Below are 19997 nucleotides of genomic sequence, written 5' to 3' on the forward strand. Positions count from 1 at the left end.
CCTGATTTTTGGGGCACCACAACCACGAATTTCTGGGGCACCTCAACCACGAATTTTTGGGGCACCTCAACCACGAATGGCCAAACCTGGCGCAACCCAACCCAGAGCACAATTCACGGCAAAACCTGATGTCGTCCCCAAACCGCATCCTTGCAGGACCCCGCTGCCTGTGCAAGCCAGGCTTGAAGGAACAGGTTGAATTGCCTGAATTACCTGCTGCTGCTGGAAGTGCAGGAGCTCCACGGGGCTCATCTCTCCGTTGGCCTCGGCTCCGGCGGCTCCGTCGCGGCCGCCGCCCCCGGGGCCGCCCCCGCTGCCGCCGCCATCGGGCTGATTGCTCAGGCTGCTCACCCCGTTCTGCGCCGAGGGCGTGGAACGGATCGTCTCCGAGGCAGATTCAACCATCATGACTCGCTAGCAGGACCTAGAGAGGGGGGAGAAGAGCTTGAGAATGGGGGCTGAGATCGCTGATCCCGGTGGGGTGGGTGTCAAAGCGTGTTGGGTTTTAGTTGTGTTCGGTTCGCCCCAAAAAAATAAACGTGGAGTTGCTGCAAACACAGTGCACGTCCCTAGGCAAAGCAAGTGTAACCCAGTCCTTATGAAAACCCACAATTCCAGCTTTCCCTGAGCCTGGTGCAAGGCACAGAGCTCCAGGAATCCGTTTGTTTTCCCCACATCTCAACGTATTCATGGTGAGAGCACACCCGAAGCCCCAGCAAGACACAGAGTTCCAGGAATCCATTTGTTTTCCCCAAATCCCAAAGTATTTAATGGTGAGAGCACACCTGAAGCCCCAGCGAGACACAGAGATCCAGGAATCTGTTTTCCCCAAATCCAGGAATCCGTTTTCCCCAAATCCCAAAGTATTCATGGTGAGAGCACACCCGAGGCTCCAGCAAGACACAGAGCCCCAGTAATCCGTTTGTTTTTCCCCAAATACCAAAGTATTTAATGGTGAGAGCACACCCGAAGCCCCAGCAAGACACAGAGAACCTCGGATTCCACCCTGAAAAATCCTAACAAAGTCGAAACATCCCCTCCAAGTGCTTCACCTCCCAGCAAACCACCACTTCCCAGCTGGAAAAACCACCTGGCAGAAGGTGCCAGGCTGAGGAAACCCAAAGGAACGGCAGAGCTGGGATGTGGGAACGAGAGCCCGGCAGAACACGGGTTGGAAAATCCTTCCCTTCTCCCAGTTTTTGCTCATTGGGCTCGGATGAGTGGCAGGTTGGTGGTTGTGAGGCTGAGGGTGCCTTTTTCTTGGAAAAACTCCTGGATTTGGGCTGGCACTGCAGGAAACGGGACCAGCATACCCAGCACTGGTCTCTGCCACTTCCAGCCCTGACACACAAAAGTGGCAGCACAGAATTCACCCAGGAGTGAGGGTCTCTCCCTCCCCTTCCAACACACATTTTCCTCCATGGAAAAGCAGTTTTATTTCCACACCCCTCCATCCCACCAGCACGGGCTCAGCGCTCACCCGCCGCTGCTCGCGGAGTTTGTAACAAGACGGGAACAAAACCAGAGGGATGGGATGAAAAAACACCACCCCCCTTTCTCTTTCCACCCTCTTTTCTTCCCTATTTCCCCCCTCCACACCCCAAAAGGCAGCGAGACAAACCAGGAACAACATAATTGCTGAAATGTGGCGTGTAATAATCGCTATTCAGGGGCTGATCATTCATATTAAACAGGGAGCAGCGAGCTGCTCATTTGCATGTCGGAGATTATCTGCATTTCAAAAGTCATTTCCGCAGGGGATATGAGTGACATCCATTCCCAAGGGGAGCTCCTGGCTCCCTCCCACTGTCCCAGGGCTCAGAGGGTGACACACCGGTGGCTGTGGGACAGCTCAAGGTTAAGGGGATTATTGGGATTTGGGTTTGGTTGGAGCAGCTTCCCAACGATGGGATGCTTACAGGATGTTGCCTTAGCAGCAAAAATCTGGAATGAGCCCCTCACTTTTTCCTTAAAACTACATTATTTCCTTCCCCACTTTGAATTTCAAGGATTTCAAGTTCAGAAATGTGAAGTTATTGCCGTTCCTATTCCCGTTTTCCCTCTGAAATCCACAAGGCCCCACGGGGAACGCTTCGTGTCCGACACTCCAACGGCATCACCAGGGTCAGAAACTCATCAGGATTCCAGCAGGGATTTGACTTTTACATGGAGAACAGGAATATCCAGAGTTACAACAGGAAGTATTAAAAAAGGAAAAAAAAAAAAAAAAAAAAAGAAAAAAGACAGTTTTGGAAAGGATATAAAACTTTCCTGGCTTCGGGCACAAACTGGAGTTTAACTGTTGGGAATTAGGAGGAAATCTCTGCTGGTGGAGGAGCCGTGGGCTTGCTCTGGTGGTTCCAGCCCCTGCCAGAGGCGGGATGCTGGAGCAGATTCCTGCAGCCCGGGTGATTCCCGGAGCTGGGGACACCGGGCCAGCTGAGTTCCCTCTCCAAGTCCTGTAAAACTCCACTTCCCGTTCCCAAACCCCTCTGGGATGCTGGAGTGTCTGGGATCCCAACAACGCTGCGAGGGAAGCCATAAAAGAAAGTCATCATCATAATAATGGAAATATTTCCATTCCTATAAAAAGTTTTACAAAACCTTAAAGAAAAAGAAAAAATAAAAACGAAGCCGGTGTCTGCGAGGTTATAAAGTGGATTTAAATTAGGAACAAGCACTTTTCCAGCCAGTGCGGATCTGGGATGAGTGGGAAGAGCAGAGCTGGGCTGAGCGATGCCAGAGCACACGTGCAGCCCTGCACAGAGCCGGGAGGGATCCGCAGCATCTCAGCCCCTGCTGCTCATCCCTCGCAGCTCAAACACGAGCAGTGTTCCAGGGATTCTCCTCCACGGCATCCAGAGGGGCTCGGCAGGATCAGACCTTCCCCCAGGCAGAGAGGCAGGGACGGTGCCCAGACAGCCAGCGGGAAGATCCAACAACACCCACATCCAGAGGGAAAGGGTGGGTTTGGTTAAAAGGGGAGGGAGGAGCCCCCTCCAACGGCAACAGCAACAGAAGCTGCACAAATGGATCGTTAATTACCATTAATTACCATTTCAGACTCGCTGAACCACCGCTCTGCGTTTTTTGTTCCCCCTTTTTATCCAACCACGCACCTTCCGCAGGACAAAGGGAAGGAAATGGAGAATTACAAACGGAGCAACGAATCCCCCTGCCTTCGGCAGGACCATATGGCAACGAGGGTGTATTAATTACCGCGGCTTTTAATTAACAATTGCTTCATCTGAGCAGCAACATTTCCTTGACATCCCCCGACTCGCCGCTAACCTGCGCGGAGCACGCTCCATCCCAGTCATCAATCCCGCTTTATTGACATCCATCCCTCCCGCAAACAGGCACGATCCCAGGGTTTTCCAATTAACACCTCCACACTCTCTAATTAGCACAATTAACAGGCTGATGGATGCCCGGAGCTTCCCTGGGAGGGAGGGGCTGGGGATGCGGCTCCCACCGCGTGTGCCACAATTCCCGTGGGAACACCGTGCCAGGAGCCTGGCACTGCCGCCAAGCCTTCCAGAAGGGAAGGATGGACATGGAGGTGACCAAAACCATGGGCTCAAAGCAATGGATGTGGGATTTTAGGAGCAGCAAGAGCAGATGAAGCAGTGGTTTCCCCCCAAAAAACTCCCAAGGAAATTTGGGCCGTCCAGACCCGTCGGAAGCAATACCACTGCTCCACCTGATTCCAAGGACAGGAAAATTCAATGGCATTTCCCAGCCTCCAGGACCTGCTGGAACAGCCACAGCCACACCACGAGCTCCTCAGAAACCACTGTCCCAACACCAATTTCAGCAGATCTCCCTATTTTTCATTATCCTCGGCAGCTCCGTAATTTTGGGCTGCCCTTCGCGGGCCACGCACGGACCCAGCGTCACCTCCACCCTGTCCTCGAGTCCCCATCCCCAACCACTGTGGGTTACCCTGCCCTGAGTGTCCCCAGCCACAAACTCCAAGAGCTCCTAAACCATCAGCCAAGAGGGAGGGATGAGGAATAACAGTGGGAAACACCACTGGGAAAACTCTCCGCGAGCTGGGACAGCATGGGTGACACACAAACTGACACTGAGACCTTCCAGAGGCTGTTTCCACCCCTCCCACCATATCCCAGTCCCAAAGCTGCATTCCAGAGTCATCCCAGTCCCAAAGCAGTATTCCAGAGCCTTCCTCCCAGCTCCAGCCTGGCCAGGACACGGAAGGGAGCAGGCCCTGGGTACCGGCGGATCCCAAAGGAGCACAGACCCAGCAAACCCTCCCAAAGCCCTCAGAAATCTGCAGGATGCTCCTCTGCACAGCTGGAAGGAGAAGAGGACTCAGGAAAGCTGGATCCCAGGCACTGGATCTGCTCCCAGCTACAGAAAGTTGAGCAACCTGCCCGTCCTGCTCCGGCACCGCCAGGCTTTAGGAAGCGGCTGCTAATCCTAAAAGGCTTCGCTGGAAGAGAAGCAGCAGCCTAGGATTGCTCCAAGAGTGGCTTTTTACCCTTTAATTAACACATAAACACATGGAAATGTGGAGAGGGGATTAAAATAAAAGTCTGGGGGAGCTGAGACGAATCTGGAGCATTACTGTAAATTAGAAGATATTTAAGGAACCAGGGACCGGCTAAGCCCAGGCACTGCTTTAATGGGATCTCACCTCTGGGCACTTTCATCTCCCACTTTCATCTCGCTCCCAGCAACTTCTTTGGGAAGAGCCAACCTCGGGTGCTTCACCTTCACCCCCTGGCTCTCCTCACCTGCCTCGGTGCCGGCCCAGCCCAGCCGCACTCGTGGGCACCAGGGACTGGCAGGCAGTGAGGAAACCAGGCAGGAACGGCCACAGCGAGGTTCTCCTGCCCCCAAAATCAGGGATCCTTGGATCAGAGAGCTGGAGAGCACCTGGCAGTGTGAGGACTCCAACATGGGAAGCTCTGGGATGGTTCCTGTGCTCCTGGCAAGCCCCACCTGCCACCCCCAGAGCATCCTTTGCTCTCCAGAGCTGCCCCAAGTGCAGCCAACCCCACAGGTGATCCCACACCCACCCCACACATTCCCAGAGACACCAATGCCCGCCTGGCACCTCTCCCATTCCCTTCCAAGCTTCGAGGAACACAAAACCCCTCCCAGAGTGGGTGTGGGACTGGCTGGAGGTGGCCGGGCCGGTGTTGGGACCGTGGGGCTGCTGCTCCACCCCGGAGCACGTGCCCGGCTGCCCCATCCTGCTCCATCCCTGCTTCCCTCGCTGTGCTCTTGAAAAGATTAAAAAAAAAAAAGGAACCCCACTCCATCTCATTAAGAAAGTAAACACAAGAGCCGTCTAAGTGTCTAATTAAGCTTCTAATTAGTCCCTGCTTGTTACTAATGCAAATTAGATTACGCCGCTTAACTACAGCATGTCCACAACACCCTTGTTAATTGCGGCCTTTTGAAATTAAATTACTCCCTAATTAGCATATCAAAGCCATTGATTCGGAGCCAGGAAAGATGAGGGCAGGAGGAAGCCTAACGCCAAGTTTTGTTAATCAGGGACGTCTAATTAAATAGTGACGTGGAGCACGGGGCTCCCACCTCACTGCTCCGGAGCCACCACACGTGGGGACAGCCCCTCGGTGGGTGCTGGAGGTCCCTGCACCCACCATGGGTCACTGCTGGGGTGATGGAGCGTCCTGTGGGCCAGGATGCAGGTCCACCACCTGTGTCCCATCAGGTGGGGATGCAGGTTTGGTATCCATGTCCCAGTGGGTCAGGATGAAGGTTTGGTACCCATGTCCCATTAGACTGGGATGCAGGTCTGGTATCCATGTCCCAGTGGGTCAGGATGAAGGTTTGGTACCAGTGTCCCATCAGGCTGGCATGCAGGTCCAGTTCCTCTGCCCCATCAGGTGTGGTTGAAGGTCCAATACCCGTGTCCCATCAGGCTGGGATGCAGAACCAACACCTGTGTCCCATCAGGTTGGGATGCCGGTCTGGTATCCATGTCCTGGTGGGTTGGGATGCAGAACCAGAACCTGTGTCCCATCACGTCAGGATACAGGTCTGGCACCTCTGTCCCATCAATTTGGGATGCAGGCCCAGTGCCCAAATCCTGCAGGATTCCCACTGGGAGCAAAGCCAGGGGCACTGCCCAAAATCCAGGAAGTCCCCACGGAGCCACATCAGCCACCACAGCGCCAGGTCCAGCCCTGCATCCCCTCATTTCTCATCCCCCTGAAAACTTGCTCTCCTTCAGCCCAACACAATCCAAATGGGAATTCAAAGAACCCAAAACACTCCCTCTGTGCACATGGATCAGGGTCACCCTCTCCTCAGCCCCAAAACCCTTGGTGACCCCACAGAGGAGCAGCAGAGGCCCCTCAGTGAGGACAGGTAGGGCTGGGAGAGCCTCTCACCTGTCAGATCCCAGACCCAGCTGGGCATAAGAAGTGAGGGGACAGCGCAGGGCACAGGGGAGGTGACACCGGGGTCCTGACACCAAATCACCCCTTAGGGGACCGGGCTGGGGGGACACATCTCCTCACCACCCCTGAGGAGCTCTTGGATGGGACACCCCCACCAAATCCCCATCCCACATCCTTCCCTCGAAGAAACCCAAAACCACCTCTCTGCTCTCATCTGGGTGATCCCCCAACACCTCCAACCCCAAATTCCCAACCGGGCATCAATAACAGAGCCACCAGGGAGGAGACTGGATCCAAAGGCAGAACCACTCCAAGGAGAGTGAAAGTGAAGCCTAATTTTAAAGTTATTTCAATAACTTCCTGAATGACCCAGTTCTTCCCATTTTATAACTTTTCCTGGATTTTTTTTTTTGGTGGTTTTTTTTTTTTTTTTTTTTGTTTAAAGAGGTGGGAAGGGAAAAAAAATAAAGGGACGAAGATTGGAAAAGTTTAATAGAGGGAGAAAAAGTCTATTAAAAAAAAAAAAATAAGGCAGGCAGCCCGTCTCAAGGGAAGAGCTGAAATATTAAAGAAAGGAAAATCGCTTCTCCGGCTGCCGAGCCAGGGCAGGAGAATGGAGCAGCTGGAAGAGAAGGAACGGGGCACTTTTAATTGAAAAAAAGGAGATTCAAATGAAATATCCAATATCCCCCGTTAAAGAAAGGAAGAAAGACGGACCTTGGCCGCCGAGAAATTGCTGAAAGCCCCAACTTTTCTTTCTCTCCCCCTTTCTCCGAAGTTATAGGAAAGAGGGATGAGAGAAAGGAAGGGAAAAAAGGGTCTTTCATCCGAGAGGAACTCAGGGGGAATGGAGGATGAGGGCGGAGAGAGACAGAGAGAGCGAGAGCAAGTTTTATTCATTTATTTTATGAGATGAGTAAAAATAATATATTTAAAAAAAAAAAAAAAAAAAAAGAAAAGGCCGAGTTTTATAATGTCCCAGTGTTTGGAAGCAGCAGAAGGGAGCGGAGAGGGGGGAAAGCAACTAAGAACAGAAGGGCCGGCTCCAACCACCCGCCGCACGAGCCTCTCTCCCAACGAGATTCAATTAATTGATAACAAGAGGCATCAAATTAATTTTTCAAGGATGTTAGATTTTGATGAAGGAAAAAATCTCTCTGATTTTAATCGGGGCGGCGTTTAAAAGGCATAAATGAATATCCCTTTCTAATCATCTGAGGCGCCGAGGAAGCACCAAGCGGTTAACGTGGAAATTCAAATCGTTTAATTGGGGAGGGGGGGGAAGAGGGGAGGTGGCCGTGGTGGGGAAGGGGGCCCGGGGTTTTCTTTTTAAAGAGCTTTATGAAGAAATTATTTTTTTTTAAAAATTATATTTCTTTCAAGCTCTCCCCCTCCCCGTCCTTCTCCCAGCCCCGGAACGCGGCCGCACTTGGAAAAACCCATCTCAGAGCTTTTTTGCTTTTCAATAGAGACTGTTTCCCAGCACAATCTAATTAACAAAAATGATAATGAAGACGGTGGGGAAAAGATTTCAGAGGGAACAAAATTAAAAAAAAAAAACCAACCTCCAAACTCCCAGGGAAAAAAATAATCCCAAATCCACGGGACAAGGTGAGATTCCCACCACGCACAACTCCCATCCATCGCTCTGTGCTTCCACACGGGATGAGGGTTTTAGGATTTGGGATGAGGGTTTCAGCACAATCCCCCCAAAATCCCATTAAAATAATTGCCAGCAGCTCCCATTGCTGGTGTGGGATAGAGCTGTAACCAACACGGCATCACCCACACCCGTTTTCCAAAGGTTTTTCCAGCATCTCCCCATAAATCCCAGCTCGGTTCCAGCCTCTCCCACACACCCAGCGCCCAGCTCACACTTTTTTTGTAAAATTCACACACTGGGGACACATCCCCCTGCTGCAAATCCCACCTGGAACTCCTGCTGCAGACACCAGAGCCCTCATCCCACCGGGAGCACACGGAACGCCCCGGCCAAAATCTCCTCCGTGCCCCCCATTCCCAGCCAGGGTGGTCCCACACCTGCCTCCCAGAGCCTGGGACACCTGAGGAAGAGGAGGCATCTTCCTCATGGATGGAAGCTCAAGGACACTGCCCTGTGGCAGTGAGGAAGAGCAGGGACACGGGAAAATGTCCCAATTTGATCCCTGGAAAGGCGAAAGCTCCCACAAAAGGGGAGCGACGGGTGAAACTCTTACATCAAAATAAACCCCAAACTCCAGGAGCTCCCCACTCCCCATCCTATCAGAAGAGGCTGCAAAGGGCAAGGATGGAGCCAGGGAGGAAGAAATGCCCTGGAGCAGGTGAGGGACATTCTGGATGCCAGGGCTCAGGCTCGGCCTCTCACGTCCCACCCGGAGCAAAATTTGCCAGGTGAGTTAGTGGGGAGTCAGACTGGAAGTTGCTAAAAGTCTCTCCTGGCCTTCAAATAATCCAGAGGGGAAGAAAAAACAGGCATGGTACCTAAGGAGCAGGAGGGAGGAACTCAGATGCCACAAGTTTTCCCAGACTCTGTCGTGTCTGTGCAAAAATTCATCCGGAAAAGGCTCTGGTTAATGCACTCCCCGATGCTTTCCACAGCAAATCCCATTTCTATGCAGGAAGAGGCCTGGTTTCCATCCAGAAATTATGCTGCTCATGAGGAGGGAGAAGGAAAAAAGCAGTGGGGGCAAGAATTGTCCTTGGGCATTTTCAAAGTCCTGGTCTCAAGTCCGTTTTTCTTCACATCCCAATCGGAGGCAGCGTGACCCGAGGCCAGCTCCGTCTCTCAGCCCTGCCAGAGCCTGGTTCCACACCTCCAAACAGCTTCCCTGATCTTATTCCTGCACAGCCTGGCTTCTCCACGGCCAGCCTCAGCATCTCCTGGCTTCTCTGGGCACCACGGAGCAAACTCAGCCCCGCAGATGAACACGGCTCCCAACAGCTCGGCTGGGAATAACCCCGGAGATTTCTCCACTAAAACCTGGGAAGCAGCGTGTTCAGCAGGGCTGTGCTGGGAATCCTGCTCTGGGAATGCTGCTGGGTGCCCACGGAGGGGAGCGGGATGCTGCATTTCATATTTGAGGCGTTGGGAAGAGAGCAGAGGAAGCAGGAGCATCCCTTGGCTGCGGGAAGCGCTTCTCACCAGGACCCTGTGCTGAAATCACAAGGCCACCGGGGTCCCCTTCTTGGTGTCACCTGGATGAGCCATGTCCAGCCACCACGTCCTCTTCCCAGGAATGTCCTTTTCCTAAGAATGTCCTCTTCCCAGGAATGTCCTCTTCCCAGGAATGTCCTCTTCCCAGGAACAACTCCCTCTGTGCCTCTTCCATGGGGAATCCGGGAGGCGCCGCCCGGCCCGGCGTGGATGGATCCTGCAGGGACGATGGCAGCAAACCTCTGCCACAGCTCCAGCGTCCCTCTGGATGCCAGCCTGGCACACAGGGAAGGGCTCTGGTCCCACAGCATCGCTCCAGGGTCACACTCAGCATTCCCAGGTCGTGCTGATCCATCCAGGCTCCTGAGCATCCCCAGCTCAGCGACAGCGGCATCTTCCCAAACCCAGCACATCCTGCTGGACTGGGACAGAGCTGGGGAAGTGAATCCATGTCCTGAATCCCTGCTTGTCCTCCGGGCAATGGTGAGGTTCTGAAGCCCAATTTTAGGGTGTCCTGGCCCCCAGGTGGCTGCTGCTGCTCCAGCTCAGTGGCCAAGGAAGCTCCCAGTGCCTTCCCACTGCTGTGGGACACCGCAAATCCCAGGGATTTTTCACAGGAATTGGGCTCCCTCCACCCCTCCTAAAAATAACCCTCATGCTTTAAAAATATTAAATAATGATTCACCAACTGCTGTCACCATCCTGCAGTCCTGAGGCCCTGTGAGCACCTTGGGGTGCTGGGGCAAGGAGGGGTTCAAGGTCCCAGGTGCCCACCTGGCTCCCAACGTGTCCCCTGCCTGAGCAGGACTCACCACCCGACAACTGGAAGCTGCTTTTTTAGGGGAGATCCCAAAAAACCCCAGCTGAGAGCTCTGGCGTGGGGTCACAGGTGAGGGTGCCCACCCTCTGGGGGTCACCTTTGTCCCCTCTGGGTGTCACCTTTGTCCCCCGGCAGCCACAGCACAGCCCCCGTGTCCCCGCTCCTCCACAACGTCGTCACATCCTCTGCCCACATCTCCCGTGAGACAGGGGCACACAGAACTGTCCCCAAACTGCCCCTGGGTGGGCAGAGAGCACTGACATCACCCACGGCAGGACATGGTGTCACAGGGGCTGTCACAGGCAGGGGACCAAGCCAGGGGACGTCCCCAAACCAAAAATCATCACATCGTGGTGAGGGAAGGCGACAACACCGGGATACAGAATCAGACAGGCTGTGAGGAGGACACAGCTGGGGACACCAAATCCCTCAGGGACATGAGCCACATCTCTGTGTCCCCCATGTCCTCTCCAGCCCCAACACAGTCCTGCCCACTGCCAGGAGTCTTCAACTCCCCTATTATTGTTATTATAAACCCAGCAATTTACGCTCATTCCCACAGCGCTTGGGGAGGACCCAGGCTGCAGTGGAAGGAGCTGTTTGTCCCCTCTGAGAGGACATGAATCTGTCCCTCTGTCCTTTTCCCAGAGGGATGGGCACGGCCCTGTCTCCATCCCAAATTTACAGCTGGAAATTCAGCAGCAGCGACGCTCCCGACGCATCCCCTGCTCCGGCACGGCGGGGACACGAGGGAGCAGCCAGCACCGACCCTCCCAGAGCCAGCAGCAACCCCCAAACCACCCCCTCACCTGCCAAACCCCCTCCCACTGCATTCCCAAAGGGAGCAGACTCTTCCTCAGGGAGGATTTTAAACCCCCAGCCCCACAGAGCAGGGGGATCACCCCAGCATTCCTGATTCCAAGCAGTGCCAGAGTCAAGAGCTGCGGGAAAACCTGTGGATGAGGGATGAGGAGGGGTTTGATCCACGGGCTGCTCCCACAGCTCCAAAGTCTGACCCAGATTTGGAGCCACGGCTCCACTTCCCCGGGAAAAGGGAATTTGTTCAGTGGGAGCCCACCAGAATCAAGGGAAAGACTTCAAGGGATTTGGGACCAGCCCTGTCATGTATCCTTTTATGAATAAAACCTGGGTTAAAAGGAGAAGTGGGAATAACCCAGACAGGGCAGTGGGCTGCATCCAGAGGGTCCTGAGCATCCCTCAGGATGCAGAGCCCAGCCCTGAGACCCATCCCATGGGAAAGGGCTGAGCTGGACCCTGCAGCCCCCTGCACCTCTGGGTTTGATTTAGGGGAAGTCAAATCCCAGTTCCAGCCCAAGTCCCACTCCTGTCACTTTGGGAAAAGGGGATGGAGTGAAGGTTGTGCTGTGCCACGGGAGCAGAGCTCAGCCAGAATTCCCTTCCCAGGGTTTCTCTGACTCGCTCGTGCTCCCACCTCTCCCAGGATGGATTTTTGGACATTTCCCTTCACCTGTTTCTCTCAAGAGCACAGGGAGGGAATCTCCCTTCCCCAATATGCACAAAAAGCCAAAATTACAGAGATGTGCCCCAGTTCTTCCTCTCCTTCACCTCCATGGGGGAACAGGGGCTCTGCTGCCAAACCCAGACCCCTGCAAACCCCGAGGGCTTTGGGATCAGAGGGACAGGAATGGGTCGAGCCAGAGAGGCAGAATTGAGGATGAGAACCCCAAACCACGAGTTCCAAGAGGCTGCAACAAGCTGGGAGCAATGGGATGAGCAGGAGCATCACCCTCCTCCTCCTCCTCCTCCTCCTCACCCCCCAGCCCCAGCTTCACCCACCCAGCAGGTGACAAGGGCCCCTTTTGTTTTCCAGATGAGGAATTCCTGTTGATTTTGAGGGTTTGATTTATTAGTGGGGAACATCTGTGGCAGCCTGGCTCCCCAAGCCCTGCTGGGGCTGAGCACTGAGGGCAGGGCAGCAGGGGATGGGGATGGGGGACCCTGCCCTGCCCACAAACCCAACCCCATCCCAGCAGGACCCTGCTGCAGAAATGCAGGATAAAAATCCATCCAGGAAGCTGCAGGGAAAGCAGCTTGGGGCGTAAAGGAGAAATGTAAATTTTCGGGAAAAAACCCCAGAGAAAAGCAAAGCTGGAGACTTTATAATCCCACCTGAATCCACCTCGCTAAAATCCAGGGGTTTGCAGCTCTGCCCGGCCCAGCACATTTCCAAAATTAACATTTCCTGCCTCAAAACTTACAGGACACTTCTCCCCATGCCTTTATTTGCTCCTCTTCTGTTTTTCACAGGCCTGGTGATGCCGTGTTTCTCTCCCCCATCCAAGCTACCCCACGCTCCAGGGAATTTCCCTCCCACTGCAGCTCTGGCAGCATCCCGGAGGAAGGAGCAACCTGCTGGGTGCCAGAACCCCTCCTGGGGACACAGAGCTCCTCAGCACCTCCCTCCCTGGGGACAAGGGACACAGGAGAGCTCTTCTCCCTGTCCAGCACAAGGTCTCTGCCCAATATTCCTGCCCAGATCAGCACAAAACTCTGGATCCTCAACAAGGAATTTCAGCTCTGCCAGGTTATTTCCTGCCACAAGTTGTGCCCTCATCCTGGGTGGCTCCTCCAACCCTGCTGTGCCCACCCTGAGCCACAAAAGCTTTTCCTGAGGCTGCAGTGGGGCACTGTCCCCCATCCCGGGATGTCCCCTGCCATCCCTGCCAGGCATTCCCTTCTCCAGGAGCTGGAGGTGAAGAATCCAGGAGCTGAGGAAGCCCCAGGTCCCTGCAGGCTGTGGGGACACCCCTGCTCCAGGAGCACCCTCCCAGCAGCCCCAGGACCGTGTGGGCAAAGCAGGGGTGCCCTGTGCTGGAACCCCCATCCCAAGAGATGTGCCAGGATCCTGGCATGGGATGGGAGGCACCAGCGGAGCTGTGAGCCCGGTGCCAGCTCCAGGAGCACCAGCAGAAGGGCAAATCCTCACTCCCAGGCATGGCAGACACCCGGGAGAGGCAGGAATGTGAACCCAAGGGGCCTCCAGATGGAAGGAACTGCTGGGAACCCGGGATCCCAGCTCATCCCTGGCTCCACTGCACAATCCTGGCCTTGTACTCTGCATTAGGCATCCAACCTCCAGCCCTCCTCCACTGTTCCCTCCTTTCCAAGGCATCTCTTCCCAATCCATGACAGTTCCTCCAAGGTGGTCCCATCCACATGCAGCTCCCAGACCCAGCATAAACGGCAAAAAGAAAATCACTCACCTAAAATCTACAGGTTGTGGAATAAAGCGGGGCTCGGAGAAAGCAAGGGAAGGGTTTGGGATCAGAGCTGACAGATCCCGAGGGAAGCCGGCAGTGGGATGCTCAGCCAGGAACCTGGAATGGCACCGATTTTGTGCCTTTATCAGCCCTGGAGCAGGGAAATCCCGGTGGATAAGCCCAGCTCTGGCCAAGGGCTGTTCCAAGGAGTCGTTCCTGAGCCCCTGCTCCGGGCCAACGGCTCCTCCCGGCCACAGCTCCATGTGGGAACGGGAGCAGCATCCCCCCGAGCTGCCAAACACAGCCTGACAGCACCCCGAGCACAAACCCATCCCACTGGGGCTTCCTCCTCTTCCCTTTCCTCCTCCTGCTCCAGCCGGGCCATCCCGGCGCTCCCCAGCCCCATCTGCCCATTCCAGCTCCGGAGGAGTTTTCCCAATGAGGCAGAAAAAAACCACTTCCAAATCACCTCCAAACCATCCCCCCTCGAGGGATTTGTTTCTTCCTCCTCTATCCCCTTAAATTATTTTGTGCACTTTCCCACAGTTTTGAGAGGAATCTTCCATCAAACCATTTTATTACCCCGACTTCTCCCTCTGACAAACCCAGCGCGGAGCCCTGAGCAGAGCAAGGTGAGATTTCCTCCACATCCACCCTCTGCTCCTTTATTCTCCCAGGGGAAAAAGCCCTGGTTTTGCTGCCAACCTGGCTCTGCAATCCAGGAGGAGGGACAGCTTCCACAGGAACACGCTGCCAACAGCTGCTGCCAACCTGCCGGGGCACGGAGCCGCCGGGAAGTGTCACCGGGGCTGGCAACGCCAGAATGCTCCACCCCAGAGAGACCTGGGCACAACAGGCTGCAAACACAGCCTGGCTTCTCCTTAAAAATAAAATAAACCCCGGGAGAAAGGATCCAGACTCACGCCGGGCTCCTTTCCCTGCGCATCCCGGTGCCAACCCCGTGCCCGTGGCGCAGGAATCCCTTAATGACTTTCCCTGCAGCTCATCCCTGCAAAATAAATCGTGGCTTTGGATCTCTCCTTGCCTCCTCCTCTGCTTCTCCTGCCTCTCCTCTCTCCCTTTTCCCTGATGCCATTCCACTTCCAAGCACGTTTTTGTCACGGGCAGCCCGGATCACCACAACACATTTCGCGCTGAGCCGTGCCAAGAGCCGTTTAAATTAGGAAAAGTTTGTAAAAAACAAAAACAAACCCTCAAGCGGCGTCTTGGCTGGATTTCATCTCCCAAACACTTGGAGGGGGGGGGAGGAAAGAAAGAAAGAAAAAAAAAAAAAAAAGATTAGGAAGTTTTTCAAGCTGTGCCCGGCCCCATCTTGATCTACAAGTTCTGTTTGACTTGAAAAGGTGCAGCACAAGGAGGTTTTGTAAGAGATAAAATGGGTGCAAGTCCTTGCCCTGAGCTGGCCCAGGAGCCAGTGCTGCTGGTCACAGCCCCACGGGCACTCAGGGGGCTCTGGGGCCACCCCAAATGTCACCAGCTCCATGTAGGGCCATGTCCCAGCCCCTGGGGTTATTTCCGAGCCAGCTGCTCCCCCTGAGTTTCAATCAGGTGCATCCAGGAGCGGCTCACAGAGGATTTTTACACCTTCTGAGGCAAACACGTGGAAATTCCAGGCTCTGAGTGGTTTTATTTTCTCTCTTTTTGCTTCCCTCTCGTGCTACCAGAGCTCATCCCTGTGTGGGGAGATGCCCACGGAGCAGGAGCGAGCTCCCCACCCCACAGGATGCCCCTGTCCGTGCTGCGGGAGCTGCAAAGCAGAGAGGAAGGGACAGGAAATTTCAAGTTCCCACTTCCAGAAGTGGCAGGTGACGCCGAGGCGGCAGCGGGGTCATTTCGGAAGCAGAGCAAAAACCCAGGGTGGCCCTGGAGGAGGAGGTGAGATCCCTCCCTGCACCCAGCAATGGGGAACAACCTCTGGAGACCCCAAACCCACCTTGCCAGCCCCATCCCGGCGCTCTGCTGGGCTGCAAACCCACGGGGATGAAGGGGAAAAAAACCCATCACAGCCCTTCCTTCCCGAAATAAGAGCATTTCCCCAAATCCTTCATGCTCCCCAACCCCACAGAGAGGGGAAAGGCAAGGAGCCATAAATGTGTATGAGTTATAAACCCAGGGACCTCCAGGCTTCTCCTCCCGCCTTTCCCCGGTGGGAAGAATGAGCCTGTTCCCGTTGCCCCCCACCTTGCTGCCACAAAGGCAATCCCAACCCCACAACTCTCCCCCTCCGGCCCCGCTCCCCGCCGGACCGACAAGAAAAGAGAAAAAAGGATGGTGGGGAAAGAAGGGCGGGGGGGTGAAAAAAAAAAAGGAAAAAAATCAAAGGAGAGAAAACCCTGAAAGGCAGAGCCCCCCGGCCCCTCCCCAGCCCCACAGCGAGACACAAACATCAGCAGACTCAAAGCATCCCCCGAGCCAGCGGCGGAAAAGAAAAGCTCCCGGGCTCTCCGGGCAGCAACTTCACAACTGAGTGCACTCGCATTCCTGCCGGGTTATTAGGAGAGAAAGGCCGAGGGCTCGAGGAGATATTTTAGTGTCACTTGGTTTTATACATCGCACTGATTCTTGTTGTTGTTGTTGTTTTCCGAATGCTCCCTGCTCTTCCCTTTCCAAAGGGGATGTAAAACCTACGGCTGCCTGGTTTCCAGGCAGGACAGCGGGGCTGGATATGGATTTTACAGATATTTTGGATATTATCTGTTTCTCCAGCCCCTTCCCCACCTCCCCCAGCAGCAACTTTAATCCGTTTTATTCCACCTCGCTCCGTTTGCTCAGCCTTTCCCCCCTCACCTCCTCCTTCCCTGACCCCACATCCCGGGGTGCAGGGCTTGGGGAGGGGGATTTTCCACACTGATCCCGTTCTCCTGCACTTTTCCCCCCCCCCATCAAATCCAACTTTGGTGCCACTTTGGATTTTATATTTTACCTGCCAGCGATGCTCGATCCGGCCGGGAACGGACGCACCCCCATCCCCACACTGAGAATCCCGTTAAAAAGGGGCTTTGGGATGGGGGAGATCCACCACAAAAAAACCACCCCCAACAAATAATAAATTAAAATTCCACATGAAAATAAACGGGGAGCAGCTCAAAGCAGCAGCTCCCAGCGTTATTTCTGGGAGATCCTGGGAGCAGAGGGCTCCGGGATCTTCTCCACAGCCCCCAATCCCACACCACAAAGGGCAGGGGAAGCCGGAGCCTCCCAGGGCTCCACAGCCCTGACAAAGCTCCCTGGTTTGGCACAGGGAACTCTGCCCCTTCTCCCCCACATTTTCCCCTTTTCCACTTTTATTTAAGCAACCTGAAGGAGAAAAAAAATTAAATAAAAAGGGGGGAGAGCAGAGTAATTTTTCCAAACCTGATTATTTCCTCCACCCACCCGCTCCTGGAGCTTGTTAGATTTATTTTTGATGGACTTTAAGGTGGGGCGGCAATTAAAAAAAAAAATTAAAATCCTTAATTTTGAGTTAAGATTCTGGAAAACGCTGAGACTTTGCTGTGTTTTTATCGAGGATATGGGGAGGCATGAAAGGGAACACATCCCTGCTGACACCCGGGACCGGGTCACGCCGCCTGCCTGAGACACATGTTGGGTTGATTTAACATCAAATCCCTGCTCTCCACGGAACCCATTCCCCGTGTAAATTTTTAACACACCAGCAGAAATTTGTAAAAGTAAATCCTCCTTCTGGTTTGGGTTAAAAAGAACCCAACCTTTTAATACAGAAACTAATAACAGTTTTATTGTCTGCCCCACAGCTTTACGACGCTCGTGGAGAAGTGAGGTCTTAATCGGATGGAAGTTGGGGTGGAGGGTGGGAAAAGGAAAATCTTGGGGTATCAAGTGATGGGGTGGGAAGGGCTGCCTGAAGCTGAGGAGTGATCCTAGGCAGGAATTCGGACACGAATTCCTCCAGGACTACATTAAGAGCAGCAGAAAAAAGAAAATAATAATCTCAGCGCAAGTTTTCCAAGCCGGCACTTCCCAACCACGACTCCCGGCAAGGTGGGGTTGGTGAATTATTCCCACTTTCTCCTCCGCACATTCTTAATTTGTATTAAAAACTGCACAGGAGGGAGAGAGGGGCAGACACACGGCCCTTGGCTTGTTTGCGTTTTAAACGGGGAAAGAGAAACCAGCATCGCTCCCAAACGGAAAAAGAAAACCCAATTACGCTCCACTTGTTCTCTCCCATCCACACCTCCGAACGCGCCTGCCAACTCAAACCAGATTTCCTACACCCAAAGAAACATCCAGAGCCATCGGCGGCCACTTCCCGAAGTGCCCTTTCCTCCCGGAGAGGGGGAGAGGGCAGAGCAGACAGAGGCGCGTTTGTTTATCCCACGGAGGAGCGGGGAAGAATAGAAATCCCTGAACTTTGCCAGCGCCGGGAGAGCATCGCAACGACGGCGGACACCGCGGTGGGAAGGGGATGTTGCCGGAGGCTGATCCAGGGTTCCGGGTGAGCCAGCACACGCTGTCTGCCCGGGAATTTCGGAACTCCCAGAAGACGATGCTCCGTAATAAAAACTCTTCCCGAGCACGTTATCACTGCCGGTACCACCAGCAGCCGCTGCCGGCAGCGTCCCCGCAGCACCGGGCATCGTATCCTGGTTAGAGAGACTCCCCCAAAATCCTCGCAAAAGCCTCCCCAACCTCTTTCCCCGTCCAAACAAAGGCGCACGGAACCCCCGCAAACTTTACAACCGGGTGAAACCCAGGCGCGGGTGAGCCGCGGGGCAGGCGGCTGCCGTCAGCCCCTCCGGAATCCAAACCTGCGGGGCTTTCTCGGGAATATTCTCCAGCTCCATCCGAAGCCGTGCCTCGTCCTCCTCTCCCTCACCTTGCGGTCTGGGTTAGGGTTTGGACGTTGGATTTTCCCAGGGCGCTGCGGGAGCGACGGCCGGGCAGGCTGCAGGTTGTCGGGGACGGCGGCGGCTGCTGCTTCTCGCAGGAATTGCAAAACTTGGGGCAGACTTACGGATTTCTCTCCAAGGAGGGAATCACACCCCCCGGGCCCGAGCGGCGGCGGGTCGAGGCTGAGTTAAAATGTGATGGAGGAGGGGGGAAAAAAAAAGGGGGAGAAAACCCCACCCGAGCCCCTCCAGCAGCCGGAATTAAACCAAAACTGCCGGAGAGAAAGGAAAAGATGGGGAGGAAATGGGAAGCACCAACAAAGGGAGCGCTGGGGCGGCTGCAGGGCAGGGGCGGCCGAGCCCCCCCTACCCCGGTGCGCTGCCCCCTCGGGGGGTGCGGGACCCCCGAAGCGGAGGCGGGTCCGGATCCGGCACCGGCAGCGCGGCTGTGCCGGCGGCAGCGCAACTTTCCCGGGGCCCGACCCCTCCTTCGCCGAGGGGGCCGCGACCCCCCCGTCCCTTCCCGGTTACCGGCCGCCCAAAACGCCTCGGGGGCGGCGGCGACCCCCGCGCCCGCCCGGAGCGGGGCAGCCCGCACGCACCGGGACCCCCGCGCTGCTCGGGCGGGGCAGCCCGCACGCACCGGGACCCCCGCGCGGCTCGGAGCGCACCGGGACCCCGCCCCCCCGGGGAACGCTCGGTGCCCCCCGCGCCCCGCCGAGCCCCGGCTCCCCCAGCGCCGGCCCCGCTCCCTTTGTCCGGGCGCCGTAACAAAACTTCCGAGCGCGGCGCGGCCGAGCGCGGGGCACGGCCCGCCGGGGGGCAGCGAGGGGACACCGGGGCTGGGGGGGGACACGGTCCGAGCCCCCCGCACCTGCCGGGGGATCCCGCCCGGGGAGACACCCGCGGACGGGATGGGATGGGATGGGATGGGACCACGCGCCGCTCGCACCCACCTGGTCGCGCCGCTCGCCGGGCTCCGGGGCGGGCATGAGCCGCGCCGCTGCTTCCCCCGCCAGCCCAGCGCAGCCCTCCCCGCACCGGCACCTTCCCCAAACTTGGACGGGGCGGGCGCGGCGGGGCCGGAGCTCAGAGGCGGCGCGGCATGGCCGGGCCGGGGGCTCCGTGCCGCGGAGCTCCGTGCGGGGCTGGGCGCGGGCAGCCGGGGCCGGCCGGGCCGTGGCCGCGCTCTCAGGTCCGGCTCGGCGCGGCGGCGGCGCGGGCGCGGCGGCGGCGCGGGGCGGGCGCCGGCCGCCCTACCATAGTTCCTCTAAAGCAGGTGCAGCCGCTTTCCCCGCCCGAGCATCCCCCCCCGCGCCCCCCGCTCGCTCGCCGGAGTTGTGGTTTTGTTTTGGTTTTTTTTTTTGGGGGGGGTCCCCCCTCGCTGGTTGGAGCACCCCGCTGGATGGAGCCTCCTCCCTCCCCCCCCAGCCCGGTGTTCTTTGGGCCTCCCCGCGTTTTGCTCATTAATGCCTGCGCTAATTGGTTTCTGCCGCGTTCGGTCCC

General features: G+C 55.9%; 1 protein-coding gene across 7 annotated transcripts in view; it reads right to left on the reverse strand.

Annotated features, from left to right (window-relative positions):
• Positions 1–19665, reverse strand: part of FOXP4 (forkhead box P4) — a 58036-nt gene extending 38371 nt beyond the window's left edge. For 5 of the 7 annotated variants that reach the window (XM_030965637.1, XM_030965635.1, XM_030965633.1 and 2 more), the window contains exons 1-2: positions 19448–19665; positions 214–424 (exon numbers count right to left, since the gene is read on the reverse strand). In XM_030965637.1, coding sequence (XP_030821497.1) covers positions 214–408 — 195 coding nt within the window. In that variant the 5' untranslated portion in view covers positions 409–424; positions 19448–19665. Of the gene's footprint in view, positions 1–213; positions 425–18410; positions 18944–19447 lie in introns of those variants that run through there. The other 2 variants (XM_030965632.1, XM_030965631.1) reach the window with 2 other exon arrangements.
• Between the last annotated feature and the right edge of the window lie 332 nt (positions 19666–19997).

This window comes from Camarhynchus parvulus, chromosome 26, assembly GCF_901933205.1.
Source record: "Camarhynchus parvulus chromosome 26, STF_HiC, whole genome shotgun sequence".
NCBI classification, from domain to species: Eukaryota; Metazoa; Chordata; class Aves; order Passeriformes; family Thraupidae; genus Camarhynchus; species Camarhynchus parvulus.